Here is a 17713-nt window from a genome sequence, read left to right as displayed (position 1 = left end):
AGTTGCTTCGGTCATGTCTGATTCTTTGTGACCCTGTGGACTGCAGCCTGCCAGGCTCCTCTGTCCATAGCATTCTCTAGGCAAGAATACTGGATTGGATCGCCATGCCCTCCTGCAGGAGATCTTCCCAACTTAGGGATCGAACCCGAGTCTCTTATGTCTCCTGCACTGGCAGGTGGATTCTTTACCACTGGCGCCACCTGGGAAGCCCCCCTTATGCTGTAGACATTACAAGGTCAATTATCTTTCTTTTCACATGTTGTAAACTCAAGATTGCCAGGAGAAATATCAATAACCTCGGATATGCAGATGACACCACCCTTATGGCAGAAAGTGAAGAGGAACTAAAAAGCTTCTTGATGAAAGTGAAAGTGGAGAGTGAAAAAGTTGGCTTAAAGCTCAACGTTCAGAAAACGAAGATCATGGCATCTGGTCCCATCACTTCATGGGAAATAGATGGGGAAACAGTGGAAACAGTGTCAGACTTTATTTTTTTGGGCTCCAAAATCACTGCAGATGGTGACTGCAGCCATGAAATTAAAAGACGCTTACTCCTTGGAAGAAAAGTTATGACCAACCTAGATAGCGTATTCAAAAGCAGAGACATTACCTTGCCAACAAAGGTTCATCTAGTCAAGGCTATGGTTTTTCCTGTGGTCATGTATGGATGTGAGAGTTGGACTGTGAAGAAGGCTGAGCGCCGAAGAATTGATGCTTTTGAACTGTGGTGTTGGAGAAGACTCTTGAGAGTCCCTTGGACTGCAAGGAGATCCAACCAGTCCATTCTGAAGGAGATCAGCCCTGGGATTTCTTTGGAAGGAATGATGCTAAAGCTGAAACTCCAGTACTTTGGCTACCTCATGCAAAGAGTTGACTCATTGGAAAAGACTCTGATGCTGGGAGGGATTGAGGGCAGGAGGAGAAGGGGACGACAGAGGATGAGATGGCTGGATGGTATCACTGACTCGATGGACGTGAGTCTGAGTGAACTCCGGGAGCTGGTGATGGACAGGGAGGCTTGGCGTGCTGCGATTCATGGGGTCGCGAAGAGTCGGACACGACTGAGCGACTGAACTGAACTGAACTGAAACTCTGTTGTAGTTAGGTTTGTTACCTACACTTGGAACTTAAGACTTTCAGCTCTTCAGTGAGTTCAGGTGTCACTTGCAAGTAGTTATTAATAGACTAGAATATACTCATTCTCTTCCTGGTAATAATGATGTAATTGGGTAACTGATTTTGCTTGAGATGGAGACACTATTCTTCAGACTTTACATTAGCTGGTGTTTGGGTTAGATTTAATGTGCCCTGCCGTCCAGTATGTGTGTATATATATATGTAAAACTAATATTTGTGTATTCCTAATTTTCCACAAGGGAGTCCAGGTAGCTCAGTGGTAAAGAATCTGCCTGCCAATGCAGGAGACTCAGGTTCAATCCCTGGATCAGGAAGATCTCCTGGAAGAAGAAATGGGAACCCGCTCTAGTATCCTTGCCTGGGAAATTCCATGAACAGAGGAGCTTGCGGGCTACAGTCCATGGGCTCACAAAGAGTCAGACATGACCCAGCAACTGAGCATGCATACACAGTTTTCCACACAGAATGAAACAGAGGCTGGTATCCTAGGGTAAGCGGGGAGTGTTACTGGCCTTGTATGAAAGGTTATTTCAAGTTAAAATAACTTTAGTTGTAAAACTGCACAGAGAGACCAGGGAGCCAATAATTGATCTTTATTACACAGAAATGTGAAGGCCATATGCATTAAATGGTGTTTTGCAGTGAACATTATGCAGATTCAAACTGAAGACATCCTCATCTTAATGAGATACAATATAAAAATAAACACTGACCAAGAGTTGCCAGAAGGAACTCAATTTCCACTCTCCCAATCAAGCTGAAACTCTCCACAGGAAAACCTGGTTTAAATTCATGCCAAACTGTTCAAATGGAAAGAAAAACTAAGTCCGGTAGACACATCCACGGACTGGATTTTATAGTTTTAGGGAGCCAGACTGAAGCTCTTCTCAGCTTCACATTTTTTAGCAATTTGTTTCATTTAAACTTTTTATCTTTAGTCACCTAAGTGATAACCTAAAGTGAAAAAAAGTTAAGTGAGTTGGGGAATTTTGTGGGGCTAGACAATTTTAGAGGAGGGAAAGTTACAATCTTTCATTTAATTACTTCTGATCAGGAAAATTTGATATCAGGTCTGGGTCATCTGTATTAGCCCTTTGATAGACTGTTTCTCTGTAGTGGTCAAGAGGCAAGATCCATTCAAGTATCAGCATTAAATGCTTGACATTAGCACAGTTTGGTGCCTGTCCTCTTTATATTCCCAAATGCTGGACTTATATAGGATGCTTTTAACATCAAATTGCCCTTCTGAATACGATTTTTCTCAATAAGCTTCTCTTTGCATTTACTACTGACTTAAAAAATGTTTTAAAGAATGAGTTAGACAAAGGATTGTGTTGAGACAAGACTAATGACTAGGAGGGCATCTGTGGATTAAATACAGATAAAACTACTTCCAGGACCTTTAAACACACACAGAATAGGTGGCACGAGTGGTAAAGAACCTGCCTGCCAATGCAGGAGACTAAGAGACGCGGGTTCCATTCCTGGCTTGGAAAGATTCCCTGGAGGAGGGCATGGCAACCCACTCCAGTATTCTTGTCTGGAGAATCCCATGGACAGAGGAACCTGGCAGGCTACAGCCCATAGGGTCACAAAGAATTGGACACGACTGAAGTGATTGAGCAGGCACACCCATCAATTTATGTAGGAAGCCAAAACAGGGAACAAGATCTAGAGTTTACATATATTGTCTGGACTCAGGATGGTGCTATTCAGCAACTGAAATTTACAACTCCCTAAATTCAATCAGAGTAGAGACACTTAAAGTAGCCTGGAGGAATCCAGATAGTCATATGCTAAAGAGTGGAAATTCTGATGCCACTTTCCTTCTTTGCAAATTGTATTGGTGACTGCATAAAAGAGGTGGTTAAGAGATGCATTTTTTTTTTTAAATTTAGATTTCTGTTCTAATGAATGATGGAGTAGGACAATGCTGAGAGAGAGTAGAGAATATATTTATGGTTCTAGGACTGTGAGAACCAGGTAATCACATTTGGAATAGTCTCATTAATTTAGAAAAGGAAAGATGAGAAAATCAGTAGTGGAACATACATTTATATCTCAGAGACCATCTGCTCCAAAAATCAGTTTTATTTCCACTGCCCCTTATTCAAAGAGATGGTTACTTCAATAAGCTACATTACTTAGCAGAGCCTGAGAGATAGGCTGAAAACATATATTTAAGACAGAAAACAAATTTTAAAAAATGAGATGAATGGTTTGCTCTACATCTCACTCACATTCTATGGCTAGAGAAATCCAAATCTCACTGAAATATTCCTGATAATCCAAAAGCACACTGGATGGAAGTGAGCCAAGAAATGAGAGAAAATGTTTACTGGGTGAGTGCTGGTTCACCCAATTTATTCACCTCTGGAGTCGAAGTATAGGGAGATATAAAGCCTGCTTATAAGAGACAAGGTCTATGGAGAAGCCCTGAAGTTGCTTTCCCCAAATAACAAATTTGATTCAAGAGGGAAAAAAAAATGATGGAAAACATCTCATCACACAAAACTCGGTGATGGTGTCTCTGATAGTCACTGGCCAGCAATGGAAAAGGAGAAACCCAACAGCTGCTACGATTTATTGAAGGCTGCCAGCACAGCCCAGATCATCTCCGTGGCGCTGTGCTTTGTCCCCTCTACCTCAGGGTCCAGCTCTACTAGGTCCTTGGCTCGATTCATTGCCATATCATACTTGTCATCTGTCAGAGAGGAGAAGACATTCTCTAGCACGTCGGAGGAGTGGGCTAGCACCAGCAGTGCTAGTGTTCGCTTGTCCATACGCTGAGGGTCATTTACCCACCGCTCTAGGACACTATCTTGAAGTTTTTTCACTAGTCGTTGCTTCTCTGTTGTATTGGTCACTGGGTGAGTAGTCATGTCAAATAGGAGGAAATTCTGCTTCTCAGTGGTTAGAATACCCTTCTCTACTAGGTTCTTTGCAATTCTCTCTCTTACATTTCTCAGCTGGTACTGTAATTTGAAAGGGTTCCAGGTCTCACCTATGGGAAAAATAAATAGAATGCTTGAACAAGACTATAAACCAATTAGATTTCAGAAGACATCTATAGAATATTCTGCCCTATAACAGTAGAATGCACATACTTCTCAAGTGCATATGAAACATTTTCCATGATACATCATATGTTAGGCCATAAAACAAGCTTTAATAAATTTAAAAGAATTGAAAACATACAAAGTATGCTATTCAATCACAGTGGAATTATAAATTGATAACAGAAGGACATTTGGGAAATTAAAAAGATATGTAGAAATTTAAAGACACACTCTGAAATAACCAATGAGTCAAAGAAGAAATTATAAGAAAAAATTAAAAAGTACTTTTGAGTTGAATGAACATATCAAAACTTATAGGATGCAGCTTAAAGCAGTGTAAAGACGGAAATTTATGATCCAAATGCCATATTAGAAAAGTGAAAGTCACTCAGTCCTGTCCAACTCTTTGCAACCCCATGGACTGCAGCCTGCCAGGTTCCTTTGTCCATGCAATTCTCCAGGCAAGAATACTGGAGTGGGAAGCTATTCCCTTCTCCAGAGGATCTTCCCAACCTAGGTCTTCCGCAATGCAGGTGGATACTTTACCATCTGAACCACCAGGGAAGTCTTGTATTAGAAAAGGAGATGTCAAATCAATAACCTAACCTTCTAACTTTAAAATACTAGAAAAAGAAGAAAATACTAAACCAAAGCAAGCAGGATAAAGCAAACAATAGAGAGGAAATACAGAAAATGAAAACAATAGAGAAAATCAATAAAATAAAACTCAGGTTCAGTGAAAAGATGAAAAAAAACTGACAAACCCAGAGTGATCAAGGAAAAGAGAAGACTCAAAATTACTAAAATTAGGAATGAAAGAGGAGACATTACTACTAAACTTACAAAAACTAAAAGGGTTATAAGGAATACTATGGAAAACAGTATGACAACAATTTAGACAACCTAGAAGAATGGACAAATTCCTTGAAACACAATTACCTAAACTGACTCAACAAGAAAGAGGTAATTTCAATAGAACTATAATAATACCCTGGTGGCTCAGACAGTTAAGAATCTGCCTTCAATGCAGGAGACTGGGTTCTGTCTCTGGGTTGGGAAGATCCCCTGGGGAGAAGGGAATGGCACCCCCACCCCACCAAATGCCCCAGTATTCTTCCCTAGAGAATTCCGTGGACAGAGGAGCTTGGTGGGCTACAGTCCAAGGGGTCGCAAAGAGTCAAATATGACTGAGCAACTAATACACACACACAATAACAAGTAAAAGGCTTCCTAGGTGGTGCTACTGGTAAAGAACCAACCTGCCAATGCAGATATAAGAGACACAAACTTGATCCCTGGGTTGGGAAGATCCCCTGGAGGAGGGCGTGGTAACCCACTCTAGCATTCTCTTCTGGAAAATCCTATGGACAGAGCCTGGTGGGCTACAGTCCACTGGATTGCAAAGAATCGGACATGACTGGAGCAACTTAGCACACATAACAAGTAAACAGACTGAATAGTAACTTTAAAACTTCCCACAAAGAAAATCGTGGTCAAGACGGCTTTTCTGGTAATTCTACCAAACATTAATGGAAAATTAATACCAATTCTTCACAAACACTTAAAAAAAAAAAAAAAAGAAGAGGCAGAGGAGGGAACACTTCCTTAGTCTAAACATTAAGTATTCCTCTGATACTAAAATGAGACAAAACTTCACAAGAAAATATAGACCAGTATCTCTTATGTATATAGGTACAAAAATACTGAACAAAATATGTACAAACAAATCTAGCAATATAATAAAGACACAGGGAACTCTCTGACAGTCCAGTGTGCACTTTCACTGCCAAGGACATAGGTTCAATCCCTGGTCAGGGAACTAATATCCTACAAGCAGTATGGCTCAGCTGAAGGAAAAAAACAAACAACCCCATCCCTAAACTACGTAATACGATAAAGGGGGACTTAAAACAGAAATGTAAGTTTGATTTAAAATACAAAAATCAATAAAATGAAAAGCAAAAACCAAATGATCATCTCCATAGACAAAAGAAAAGCATTTGATAAAATCCAACACTCTTAACGTCATAAACACACTCCATAAGCTAGGAATAGACAGAAACTCTCTGAACTTGATAGAGGAATTTATGGAAACCTCACAGCTAGCATATTACTTAATAGGGAAAGACTGAATGTTGTCATCTTAGATCAAGGATAAGACAAGAAAGTCCATTCTCATCCTTCCTATTCAGCACCATACTGAAAGTTCTAGGCAAGGTAATTAGGTAAGAAAAATAAAAGCCATCTGGATTAGATAAGTTAAACTATTTTTATTTTCAACTGAAATTTTTATTTCAATTTTAATTACAGCAAAATTATAAGTAACAAAAGAAAAAAATTAGGTGAAATGGATCAAAATAAAAAACTTATACTTCAAAGGATACCATTCAGAAACTGAAAAAACAACCCATAGAATTGGAGAAAATTTTTGCAAATCATGTATCTGAAAAGATTTGTGTTTAGAACATATTTTAAAAGTATAACTCAATAGTAGAAAGCAAACCCAATTTAAAAATGGGCAAAGGATTTGAACAGACAATTCTCCAAAGAAAATATACAAATGGCCAATAAACACATATAAAGATGCTCAACATCATTAGTCATTAGGGGATGCAAATAAAAATCACAATGTGATACCACTATGTATCACTGCTGCCGCTAAGTCGCTTCAGTCGTGTCCGACTCTGTGTGACCCCATAGACAGCAGCCCACCAGGCTCCCCCGTCCCCGGGATTCTCCAGGCAAGAACACTGGAGTGGGTTGCCATTTCCTTCTCCAATGCATGAAAGTGAAAAGTGAAAGTGAAGTTGCTCAGTTGTGACCGACCCTAAGCGACTCCATGGACTGCAGCCCACCAGGCTCCTCTGTCCATGGGATTTTCCAGGCAAGAGTACTGGAGTGGGGTGCCATTGCCTTCTCCCATGTATCACTAGGATAGCTAAAATTACAAAGACAGAGAATAACAAGTGTTGATGAGGGTGTGAAGGAACTGAAACTCTCACACACTGGTGGTAAGAATGTAAAACAGTCTGTATTGAAAAACAGTCCCTATTCCTGTCCTCAAGAAATTTACAATCTAGTATGGGGTGAAAGTGGGGACACAAAAATAGTATTTGAAGTAATCCCTAGTGACAAACTGGATATACTTGACCAGTTGAGTTCAGTTCAGTCACTCAGTTGTGTCTGACTCTTGGCGACCCCATGGACTGCAGCACCCCCAGGCTTCCCTATCCATCACCAACTCCCAGAGCTTACACAAACTCATGTCCATCAAGTTGGTGATGCCATCCAACCATCTCATCCTCTGTCGTCCCCTTCCCACCTTCAATCTTTCCCAGCATCAGGGTCTTTTCAAATGAACCAGTTCTTCGCATCAGGTGGCCAAAGTATTAGAGTTTCAGCTCCAGCATCAGTCTTTCCAATGAACATTCAGGACTGATCTCCTTTAGGATGGACTGGTTGGATCTCCTGGCAGTCCAAAGGACTCTCAAGAGTCTTCTCCAACACCATAGTTCAAAAGCATCAATTCTTTGGCACTCAGCTTTCTTTATAGTCCAACTCTCACATCCATACATGACTACTGCAAAAACCATAGCTCTGATGAGACAAACCTTTGTTGGCAAAGTAATGTCTCTGCTTTTTAATATGCTGTCTAGGTTGGTCATAACTTTTCTTCCAAGGAGCAAGTGTCTTTTCATTTCATGGCTGCAGTCACCATCTGTAGTGATTTTAGAGCCCCCCAAAATAAAGTCTGTCACTATTTCCATTTGTTCCGCATCTATTTGCCATGAAGTAATGGGACCGGATGCTATGATCTTCGTTTTCTGAATGTTGAGCTTTAAGCCAACTTTTTGACCCCTCTTTCACTTTCATCAAGAGGCTCTTTAGTCCTTCTTCACTTTCTGCCATAAGGGTAGTGTCATGTGCATATCCGAGGTTACTGATATTTCTCCCGGCAATCTTGATTCCAGCTTGTGCCTCATCCAGCCCAGGATTTCTCATGATGTACTCTGCATATAAGTTAAATAAGTAGGGTGACAATATACAGCTTTGACACAGTCCTTTCCTGGTTTGGAACCAGTCTGTTTTTGTATGTCCAGTTCTAACTGTTGCTTCTTGATCTGCATACAGATTTCTCAGGACGCAGATGGGTCTGTTATTCCCATCTCTTTAAGAATTTTCCAGCTTGTTGTGATCCAAACAGTCAAAGGCCTTGGCATAGTCAAAAAGCAGAAATAGATGTTTTTCTGGAATTCTCTTGCTTTTTCGATGATCCAATGGATGTTAGCAATTTGATCTTTGGTTCCTCTGTCTTTTCCAAATCCAGCTTGAACATCTGGAAGTTCACGGTTCATGTACTGTTGAAGCCTGGCTTGGAGAATTTTTAGCATTACTTTGCTAGAATGTGAAATGAGTGCAATTGTGCAGTAGTTTGAACATTCTTTGGCACTGCCATTCTTTAGCATTGCCTTTCTTTGGAATTGGAAAGAAAACTGACCTTTTCCAGTCCTGTGGCCACTGCTGAGTTTTCCAAAATTGAGCGAAGCACTTTAAAAGCATTGTCTTTTAGGATCTGAAATAGCTCAACCAGAATTCCGTCACCTCCACTAGCTTTGTTTGTAGTGATGCTTCCTAAGGCCCACTTGACTTCACATTCCAGGATGTCTGGCTCTAGGTGAGTGATCACACCATCGTCGTTATCTGGGTCATGAAGATCTTTTTTGTATAATTCTTCTGTGTATTCTTGCCACCTCTTCTTAATATCTTCTGCTTCTGTTAGGTACATACCATTTCTGTCCTTTATTATGCTTATCTTTGCATGAAATTTTCCCTTGGTATCTCTAATTTTCTTGAAGGGATCACTAGTCTTTCTCATTCTATTGTCTTCCTCTATTTCTTTGCATTGATCACTGAGGAAGGCTTTCTTATCTCTCCTTGCTATTCTTTTTTTTTTTTTTTTTATAATTCTTTTTTTTTAATTTATTTTTTTTAATTGAAATATAATTGATTCACAGTGTTCTTTAGTTTCAGGTATACACCAAAATGATTCAGTTACACATATTATTTTCAGATTCTTTCCCTTATAGGTTATTACAGAATACTGAGTAGAGTTCCCTGTGCTATACAGTAGGACTTTGTTGCTTTTCTGATTTATATATAGGAGTGTATCTATTAATCTAATATCCCTAATTTATCCCTCTCCCTCTTTCCTCTTTGGGAACCATAAGTTTGTTTTCTATGTCTTTGGGTCTGTCCGTTTTGTAAATAAGTTCATTTATATCATTTTTTAAGATTTCACATATGTGATATCATATGTATTTGTCTTTCTCTGACTTTGTTCACTTAGTATGATCATCTTTAGGGCTATCCATGTTGCTGCAAATGGCATTATTTCACTCCTTTTAATGTTGAGTAATATTTCATTGTATACATGTACCACATCTTCTTTATTCATGCTTTCATTTCTTGGCTATTGTAAATAGTATTGCAATGAATATTGGTTTCTTTTTTTTTTTTTTTTTAAGAATAAATTCTTAATATCATCAAATATCCAGTGATGTTTAAATTTCCAGTTGCCTTACACACCTCTTTTTTTTTTTTTTTTCCTTGTTAATTTTCTGTTTAGTCGATCTATCCATAGGTGTGAGTGGGGTATTAAAGTCTCCCACTATTATTGTGTTATTGTTAATTTCTCCTTTCATACTTGTTAGCATTTGTCTTACATACTGCGGTGCTCCCATGTTGGGTGCATATATATTTATAATTGTTATATCTTCTTCTTGGATTGATCCTTTGATCATTATATAGTGACCTTCTTTGTCTCTTTTCACAGCCTTTGTTTTAAAGTCTAATTTGTCTGATACGAGTATTGTGACTCCTGCTTTCTTTTGGTCCCTATTTGCATGGAAAATCTTTTTCCAGCCCTTCACTTTCAGTCTGAATGTGTCCCCTGTTTTGAGGTGGGTCTCTTGTAGACAACATATGTAGGGGTCTTGTTTTTGTATCCATTCAGCCAGTCTTTGTCTTTTGGTTGGGGCATTCAACCCATTTACGTTTAAGGTAATTACTGATAAGTATGATCCCGTTGCCATTTACTTTATTGTTTTGGGTTCGAGTTTATACACCATTTTTGTGTTTCCTGTCTAGAGAATATCTTTTAGTATTTGTTGGAGAGCTGGTTTGGTGGTGCAAAATTCTCTCAGCTTTTGCTTGTCTGAAAAGCTTTTGATTTCTCCTTCATACTTGAATGAGATCCTTGCTGGGTACAATAATCTGGGCTGTAGGTTATTTTCTTTCATCATTTTAAGTATGTCTTGCCATTCCCTCCTGGCTTGAAGAGTTTCTATTGAAAGATCAGCTGTTATCCTTATGGGAATTCGCTTGTGTGTTATTTGTTGTTTTTCCCTTGCTGCTTTTAATATTTGTTCTTTGTGTTTGATCTTTGTTAATTTGATTAATATGTGTCTTGGGGTGTTTCTCCTTGGGTTTATCCTGTTTGGGACTCGCTGGGTTTCTTGGACTTGGGTGATTATTTCCTTCCCCATTTTAGGGAAGTTTTCAACTATTATCTCCTCAAGTATTTTCTCATGGTCTTTCTTTTTGTCTTCTTCTTCTGGAACCCCTATGATTCGAATGTTGTAGCGTTTAATATTGTCCTGGAGGTCTCTGAGATTGTCCTCATTTCTTTTAATTCGTTTTTCTTTTATCCTCTCTGATTCATTTATTTCTACCATTCTATCTTCTAATTCACTAATCCTATCTTCTGCCTCTGTTATTCTACTATTTGTTGCCTCCAGAGTGTTTTTAATTTCATTTATTGCATTATTCATTATATATTGACTCTTTTTTATTTCTTCTAGGTCCTTGTTAAACCTTTCTTGCATCTTCTCAATCCTTGTCTCCAGGCTATTTATCTGTGATTCCATTTTAATTTCAAGATTTTGGATCAATTTCACTATCATTATTTGGAATTCTTTATCAGGTAGATTCCCTATCTCTTCCTCTTTTGTTTGGTTTGGTGGGCATTTATCCTGTTCCTTTATCTGCTGGGTATTCCTCTGTCTCTTCATCTTGTTTAAATTGCTGAGTTTGGGAGTCCTTTCTGTATTCTGGCAGTTTGTGGAGTTCTCTTTATTGTGGCGTTTCCTCGCTGTGTGTGGGTATGTAGAGGTGGCTTGTCAAGGTTTCCTGGTTAGGGAAGCTTGTGTCGGTGTTCTAGTGGGTGGAGCTGTATTTCTTCTCTTTGTTCAGTCGCACTCCTTTCGAAGAGTTGGGTTGCTTTTCTGGGTGCCTGATGTCCTCTGCCGGCATTCAGAAGTTGTTTTGTGGAATTTACTCGATGTTTAAATGCTCTTTTGATGAATTTGTGGGGGAGAAAGTGTTTTCCCCGTCCTACTCCTCCGCCATCTTGGCACCTCCTCTCCTTGCTATTCTTTGGAACTCTGCATTCAAATAGGTATATCTTTCCTTTTCTCCTTTGCCTTTCACATCTTTTCAGCTATTTGTAAGGCCTCCTTGGACAACTATTGTGCCTTTTTGCATTTCTTTTTCTTGGGGATGGTCTTGATCACTGACTCCTATACAATGTCACAAACCGTCCATAGTTCTTCAGGCACTCTATCAGATCTAATTCCTTGAATCTATTTGTCACTTCCACTGTATAATCGTAACAGATTTGATTTAGGTCATACCTGAATGGTCTAGTGGTTTTTTCTACTTTCTTACAATTTAAGTCTGAATTTGGCAATGAGGCATTCATGATTTGAGCCATAGTCAGCTCCTGGTCTAATTTTTGCTGGCTGTATAGAGTTTCTCCATCTTTGACTGCAAAGAATATAATCAATCTGATTTCGGTGTTGACCATTTGGTGATGTCCGTTTGTAGAGTCTTCTCTTGTTTTGTTCGAAGAAGGTGTTTGCTATGACCAGTGTGTTCTCTTGGCAAAATTGTTAGCCTGTGACCTGCTTTGTTTTGTACTTCAAGGCCAAACTTGCCTGATACTCCAGGTGTCTCTTGACTTCCTACTTTTGCACTTCAGTTCCCTATAATGAAAAGGACATCTCTTTTGGGTGTTAGTTCTAGAAGGTCTTGTAGGTCTTCATAGAACCGTTCAACTTCAGCTTCTTCAGAGTTACTGGTTGGGGCATAGACTTGGATTATTGTGATATTGAATGGTTTGCCTTGGAAATGAACAGAGATCATTCTGTCATTTTTGAGACTGCATCCAAGTACTGCATTTCAGACTCTTTTGTTGACTATGATGGCTACTCCACCTCTTCTAAGGGATTCTTGCCCACAGTAGTAGATATAATGGTCATCTGAATTAAATTCACCCATTCCAGTCCATTTTAGTTCGTTGATTCCTAAAATGTCGATGTTCACTCTTGCCATCTCCTGTTTGACCACTTCCAATTTGCCTTGATTCATGGACCTAACATTCCAGGTTCCTATGCAATATTGCTCTTTACAGCATAGGACTTTACTTTCATTACCAGTCACATCCACAACTGGGCGTTGTTTTTGCTTTGACTCCGTCTCTTCATTCTTTCTGGAGTTATTTCTCCACTGATCTCCAGTAGCATACTGGGCACCTACTGACCTGGGGAGTTCATCCTTCAGTGTCCTATCTTTTTGCCTTATCATACTGTTCATGGGGTTCTCAAGGCAAGAATACTAAAGTGGTTTGCTATTCCCTTCTCCAGTGGACCATGTTTAGTCAGAACTCTCCACCATGACCCGTCCGTCTTGGATGGCCCTACATGGCATGGCTCATAGTTTCATTGAGTTAGACAAGGCTGGGGTCAATGTGATTATAGCTGATAAAGTTCTTTAGAATGTTAACTATTGAAAGAGTACATCTGGGATAATGGCAGCAAGTATTAGAAATTCATCTCTCCACCTAGACAATAATTATACTAGTAGCATCTATCTGAAACAATTGTTTTTGGAACTCTTGAGTTTCCACGAACACTTGTCGGTTCCAGGGGAAGCTAGGCTGGCAAACTGTGGTCAATATCAATTTCAGTCAATTTCAGCCTTCAGTGCAGCAGTGACTACTTAGCCCCCAGTCCCATGAAAGGTAGCTGTGGGAACAGAAATCTGTAGTTCTGGTGTATCCTGCTGGAATCAGGATGGGCAATAAGGACCCTGTCTTTGAAATCTCAGGACCAGTGTTCTGGTTATGGATTGTAGCTTCTGATGGCTGACATACAGCTAAAGGCTGCCACTGTTCTAATCCCCTCCAGTTGAAGCAGCTTCCAGGGGATTTAAAAAAGAAGTTTCTTTTACATTCAGAAACAACTGCATGTACACAGTATTTAATAAAGCAACTGTGCTTGCTTAAGAAAACATGTAATCTCTGAAGTACAACCTTGGAAAAGACCTGAGATCTGAAGCTTTCACCTCAGTTGGATCTACAACACAGAGAAACCATAATATAATCAACAAAATAACAACAAACAACTCAGCAAAACCTGGGGAATGGGGAAAGTCTGATTTCCAAAGTTACTGAATTATAAGATTTCAATATCCAGCTTTCAACAACAAAAAAATTACAAGACACATAGAAAAAGGTATGTTCCACTAAAAGGGACAAGAGAAAAAGAGAAAATTTGTACTTAGGGAAGCCCAGATGTCAAGTTTACTAGATAAATACTTGAAAACAGCTGTTTTAAGGATGTTTCTTTATGATGCTTTCTTTAGCAAATAGCTAAAGGAAGACATGGACAAAGACAGGAAAATGATGAAGAAAATTAGAATACCAATAAAGAGATAGAAATTACAAAAAGGAACCAAAAAGAAAATCTGGAGCTTAAATACAACAGCTAAAATGAAGAATATACTATATGGGTTCAAAAACAGATTTAAGCAGGCAGAAGAATTAGCAAATTTGAAGATAGTACAATTGAAGTAATAAAGTTTAGGGAAAAACAACAAAAAAAGTGAATGAAGCCTAAGGAACCTCTGAGACACCATCAAATGGACTAATATTTTCATTGTAGGAATGCCAGAGGAGAAGAGAGAGAAAGGGCAGAAAAAATTTGAAAAAATAATAGCTGAAAATGGTCTAAATTTCATGAAAGACATGAATCTACAAATCTAAGATACTTAATGAGCTCAATGTTGACTAAAACATCCAAGATAGATTATAATCTAACTATTGAAAGCCAAAGATAAACAATCTTTTAAAACCAATTTTAAATTGAAGTATAGTTAATTTACAATGTTATGTTAGTTTTAGATGTGTGGTATTGAGTTACATGCACATATATTTGGGCTTCTCTGGTGGCTCAGATGATAAAGAATACACCTGCAGTGCAGGAGACCTGCGTTCGATCCCAAGTTGCGAAGATCCCCTGGAGAAGGGATGGCTACCCAACTCCAGTATTCTTGCCTGGAGAATTCCATGGACAGAGCAGCCTGGCAGGCTACAGTCTATGGGGTTACAAAGAGTCAGATAAGACTGAGTAATTTTCATACACACATACATACACACACACACACATATATTTTAGATTCTTTTCCATTCTAGGTTATTATAATTTACTGACTATGTAGTTCCCTGTGCTATATAGTAGGTCCCTATTGTCTACCTATTTTATATATGCTGTGCTTAGTCACTCAGTCATGTCCAACTCTTTGTGACCCCATGGACTGTAGCCTGCCAGGCTCCTCCTCTCCATGCGCATTCTCCAGGCAAGAATACTGGAGTGGGTTGCCATGCCCTCCTCCAGGGAATCTTCCCAACCCAGGGATCAAACCCAGGTCTCCCATACTGTAGGCAGATTCTTTACTGTCTGAGCTATCAGGGAAACCCATGAATACTGGAGTGGGTAGCCTATCCCTCTCCTCCAGGAGATCTTCCTGACCCAGGAATGGAACCGGGGTCTCCTGCATTGCAGGTGGATTCTTTATCAGCTGAGCTAACTATTAGTCCCAAACTCCTAATTTATCTATCCGCCCCCCACCGACTTCTGCTATCCACTGTCATAACCATAAGTTTGTTTTTTATTTCTGTGAGTCTATTTCTGTTTTATAAATAGTTCATTTATATAATTTTTAAAGATTCCACATATAAGTGATATCATATGGTATTTGTCTTTTGTTGTTGTTGTTGTTAGCTCATATCTTTATTAACCAATATACAATTACTTGTCTTCTGGTTTGTTGAAATAATAGGTCAGACAACATTTGCCAGAATAATGTCTGTCGAAGTGACTGGCCATAAAAACTCCAGCACCACATTCATCTGAGGGACACTCCCGGCGAAGGCGACTGATTTTGCCATTCTCATCCGCCTTAGAGTATTTCAGAACAGCCAATTTAACCTTCTTTCTCTTATGCTTGTTCTTCTTAGAAGTGGTGTAAGACTTCTTCCTTTTCTTAGCGCCACAAAGTCTCCACACTAGATGAAGAGTGGACTCCTTTTGAATGTTGTAGTCAGACAAAGTATGTCCATCTTTCAGTTGCTTGCCAGCAAAGATCAGTCTTTGCTGGTCAGGAGGAATTCTTTCCTTATTCTGGATCTTGGCCTTTACATTTTCTATTGTATCTGAGGGCTCGACCTCGAGAGTGATGATGTTCCCTATCAGAGTCTTCACGAAAATCTGCATCTTGGCAGCATTTCCACCACAGATGGCGGATCTGAAACTGGTATTTGTCTTTTTCTGTCTGAGTTACTTCACTTAGTATGATAATCTCTAGGTCCATCCATATTGATGCCAATGGCATTCTTTCATTCTTTTTCATTATCGAGTAATATTCATATATATATATATGGATATATATACACATATATATATATAATTTTTATCCATTCAGCTGTTGACAGACATTTAGGTTGCTTCCATGTCTTGACTATTGTAAATAGTGCTGCTATGAACACTGGGTTGCATTTATCTTTTTGAATTAGAATTTTCTCAGATATATATGCCTAGGAGTGTGATTGACAGATTGTATGTAGCTCTACTTTTAGTTTTTTAAGGAAACTCTATACTGTTCTCCATATTGGCTGCACCAATTTACATTCCTACCAAATATAGGAAGATTTTTTTTGTTCCACACCCTCTCCAGCATTAATTTAGTTTACAAAGATAAAGAATCTTAAAAGCAGGAAGAGAGAAGTGAGTTGTCATACACAAAATATCTTCAATAAGATTATCACCAGACTTCTCATCAGAAACTTTGGAGGCTAGAAGACAGTGGGTTGACATACTCAAAGGGCTCAAAGAAAAAAATCTGTCACCTAAGAATTCTATATCCAGAAAAAGTGTCCTTGAAAAATGAAATTAAGAGTTTCCCAGGTAAATAAGGAGAAGGCAATGGTACCCCACTTCAGTACTCTTGCCTGGAAAATCCCATGGACAGAGGAGCCTGGTGGGCCGCAGTCCATGGGGTTGCTAGGAATCGGACATGACTGAGCAACTTCACTTTCACTTTTCATTTTCAGGCATTGGAGAAGGAAATGGCAACCCACTCCAGTGTTCTTGCCTGGAGAATCCCAGGGATGGGGGAGCCCGGTGGGCTGCCATCTATGAGGTCGCACAGGGTTGGACACGACTGAAGTGACTTAGTAGCAGGTAAATAAAAATTGAGGAAGGCTGTCACCACTAGACTCGCCCTGCAAGAAATGCTAAAAAGTACTGCAGACTGAAATGAAGGGAAGCTAGAAGTAACTTGAAGCAGTAATGAAGAAATAAAGACACCCAATAAAAGTTAAATACACGGACAACTATAAAAGTTAATTTCAGTTTGTAACTCTATTTTTTATTTTCTATATACTTTAAAAGACAGATGCATTAAAGAACATTAACCTATGTTATTGGTCACACAATTTATAAAGGTATAATCTGTGACATCAAAACAGAGAGTGGAATGGAGCTGTATAGGAACAGAATTTTTGTGTTATTGAAGTTAAGTTGGTATAAGTTCAAATTAGGTTGTCATAACTTTAAGACATAAAATGTAATCCCCATGGTGCAACAAAGAAAATGTCTATAGAATATACACTAAAGAAAATGAGAAGGGAATCAAAATGTTTCACTATAAAAAAATCAACCAAACATAAAAGGAGATAGTAATGCAGGAAATGAAGGACAAAAATCTATATGCCATATAGAAAACAAATAGCAAAATGGTAGAAGTGTCTCCTTATCAGTAATTACTTTATTTATTTATTCTTGATTGCACTGGGTCTTCGTTGCTGCGCACGAGCTTTCTCTAGCTGTGGCGAGCAGGGGCTTATGCTCTAGTTGTGGTGGGAGGACTTCTCCTGTTGCAGAGCACTGGCTCCAGGGTATGCAGGCTTCAGTAGTTTTGGCACATGGGCTTAGCTGCCCCATGGCATGTGGGATCTTCCCAGGCCAGGGATCGAACCAGTGTCCCTTGCATTGCAAGGCAGATTTTTTAACCACTAGACCACCAGGGAAGCCCCAGTAATTACTTTCAATGTAAACATATTAAACTGTTTAATCATAAGAAAAAATTGGCAGGATGGGTTAAAAAACATGATTCAACTA

The 17713-nt window shown here is 39.1% G+C and overlaps 1 protein-coding gene and 1 pseudogene across 1 annotated transcript in view; both read right to left on the bottom strand.

Moving 5' to 3' along the window:
• Nucleotides 1-1714: 1714 nt before the first annotated feature.
• Nucleotides 1715-17713, bottom strand: part of GOLPH3L (golgi phosphoprotein 3 like) — a 50449-nt gene continuing 34450 nt past the window's right edge. The window contains exon 5 of the mRNA XM_027534411.1: nt 1715-4141. Coding sequence (XP_027390212.1) covers nt 3714-4141 — 428 coding nt within the window. The 3' untranslated portion in view covers nt 1715-3713. The remainder of the gene's footprint in view (nt 4142-17713) is intronic.
• Nucleotides 15310-15823, bottom strand: LOC113887324 (annotated as a pseudogene).

Source organism: Bos indicus x Bos taurus, chromosome 3, assembly GCF_003369695.1.
Source record: "Bos indicus x Bos taurus breed Angus x Brahman F1 hybrid chromosome 3, Bos_hybrid_MaternalHap_v2.0, whole genome shotgun sequence".
NCBI lineage: Eukaryota > Metazoa > Chordata > Mammalia > Artiodactyla > Bovidae > Bos > Bos indicus x Bos taurus.
Note: the sequence above shows the minus strand (reverse complement) of the source record. Positions and strands in the feature narration are given on the sequence as shown.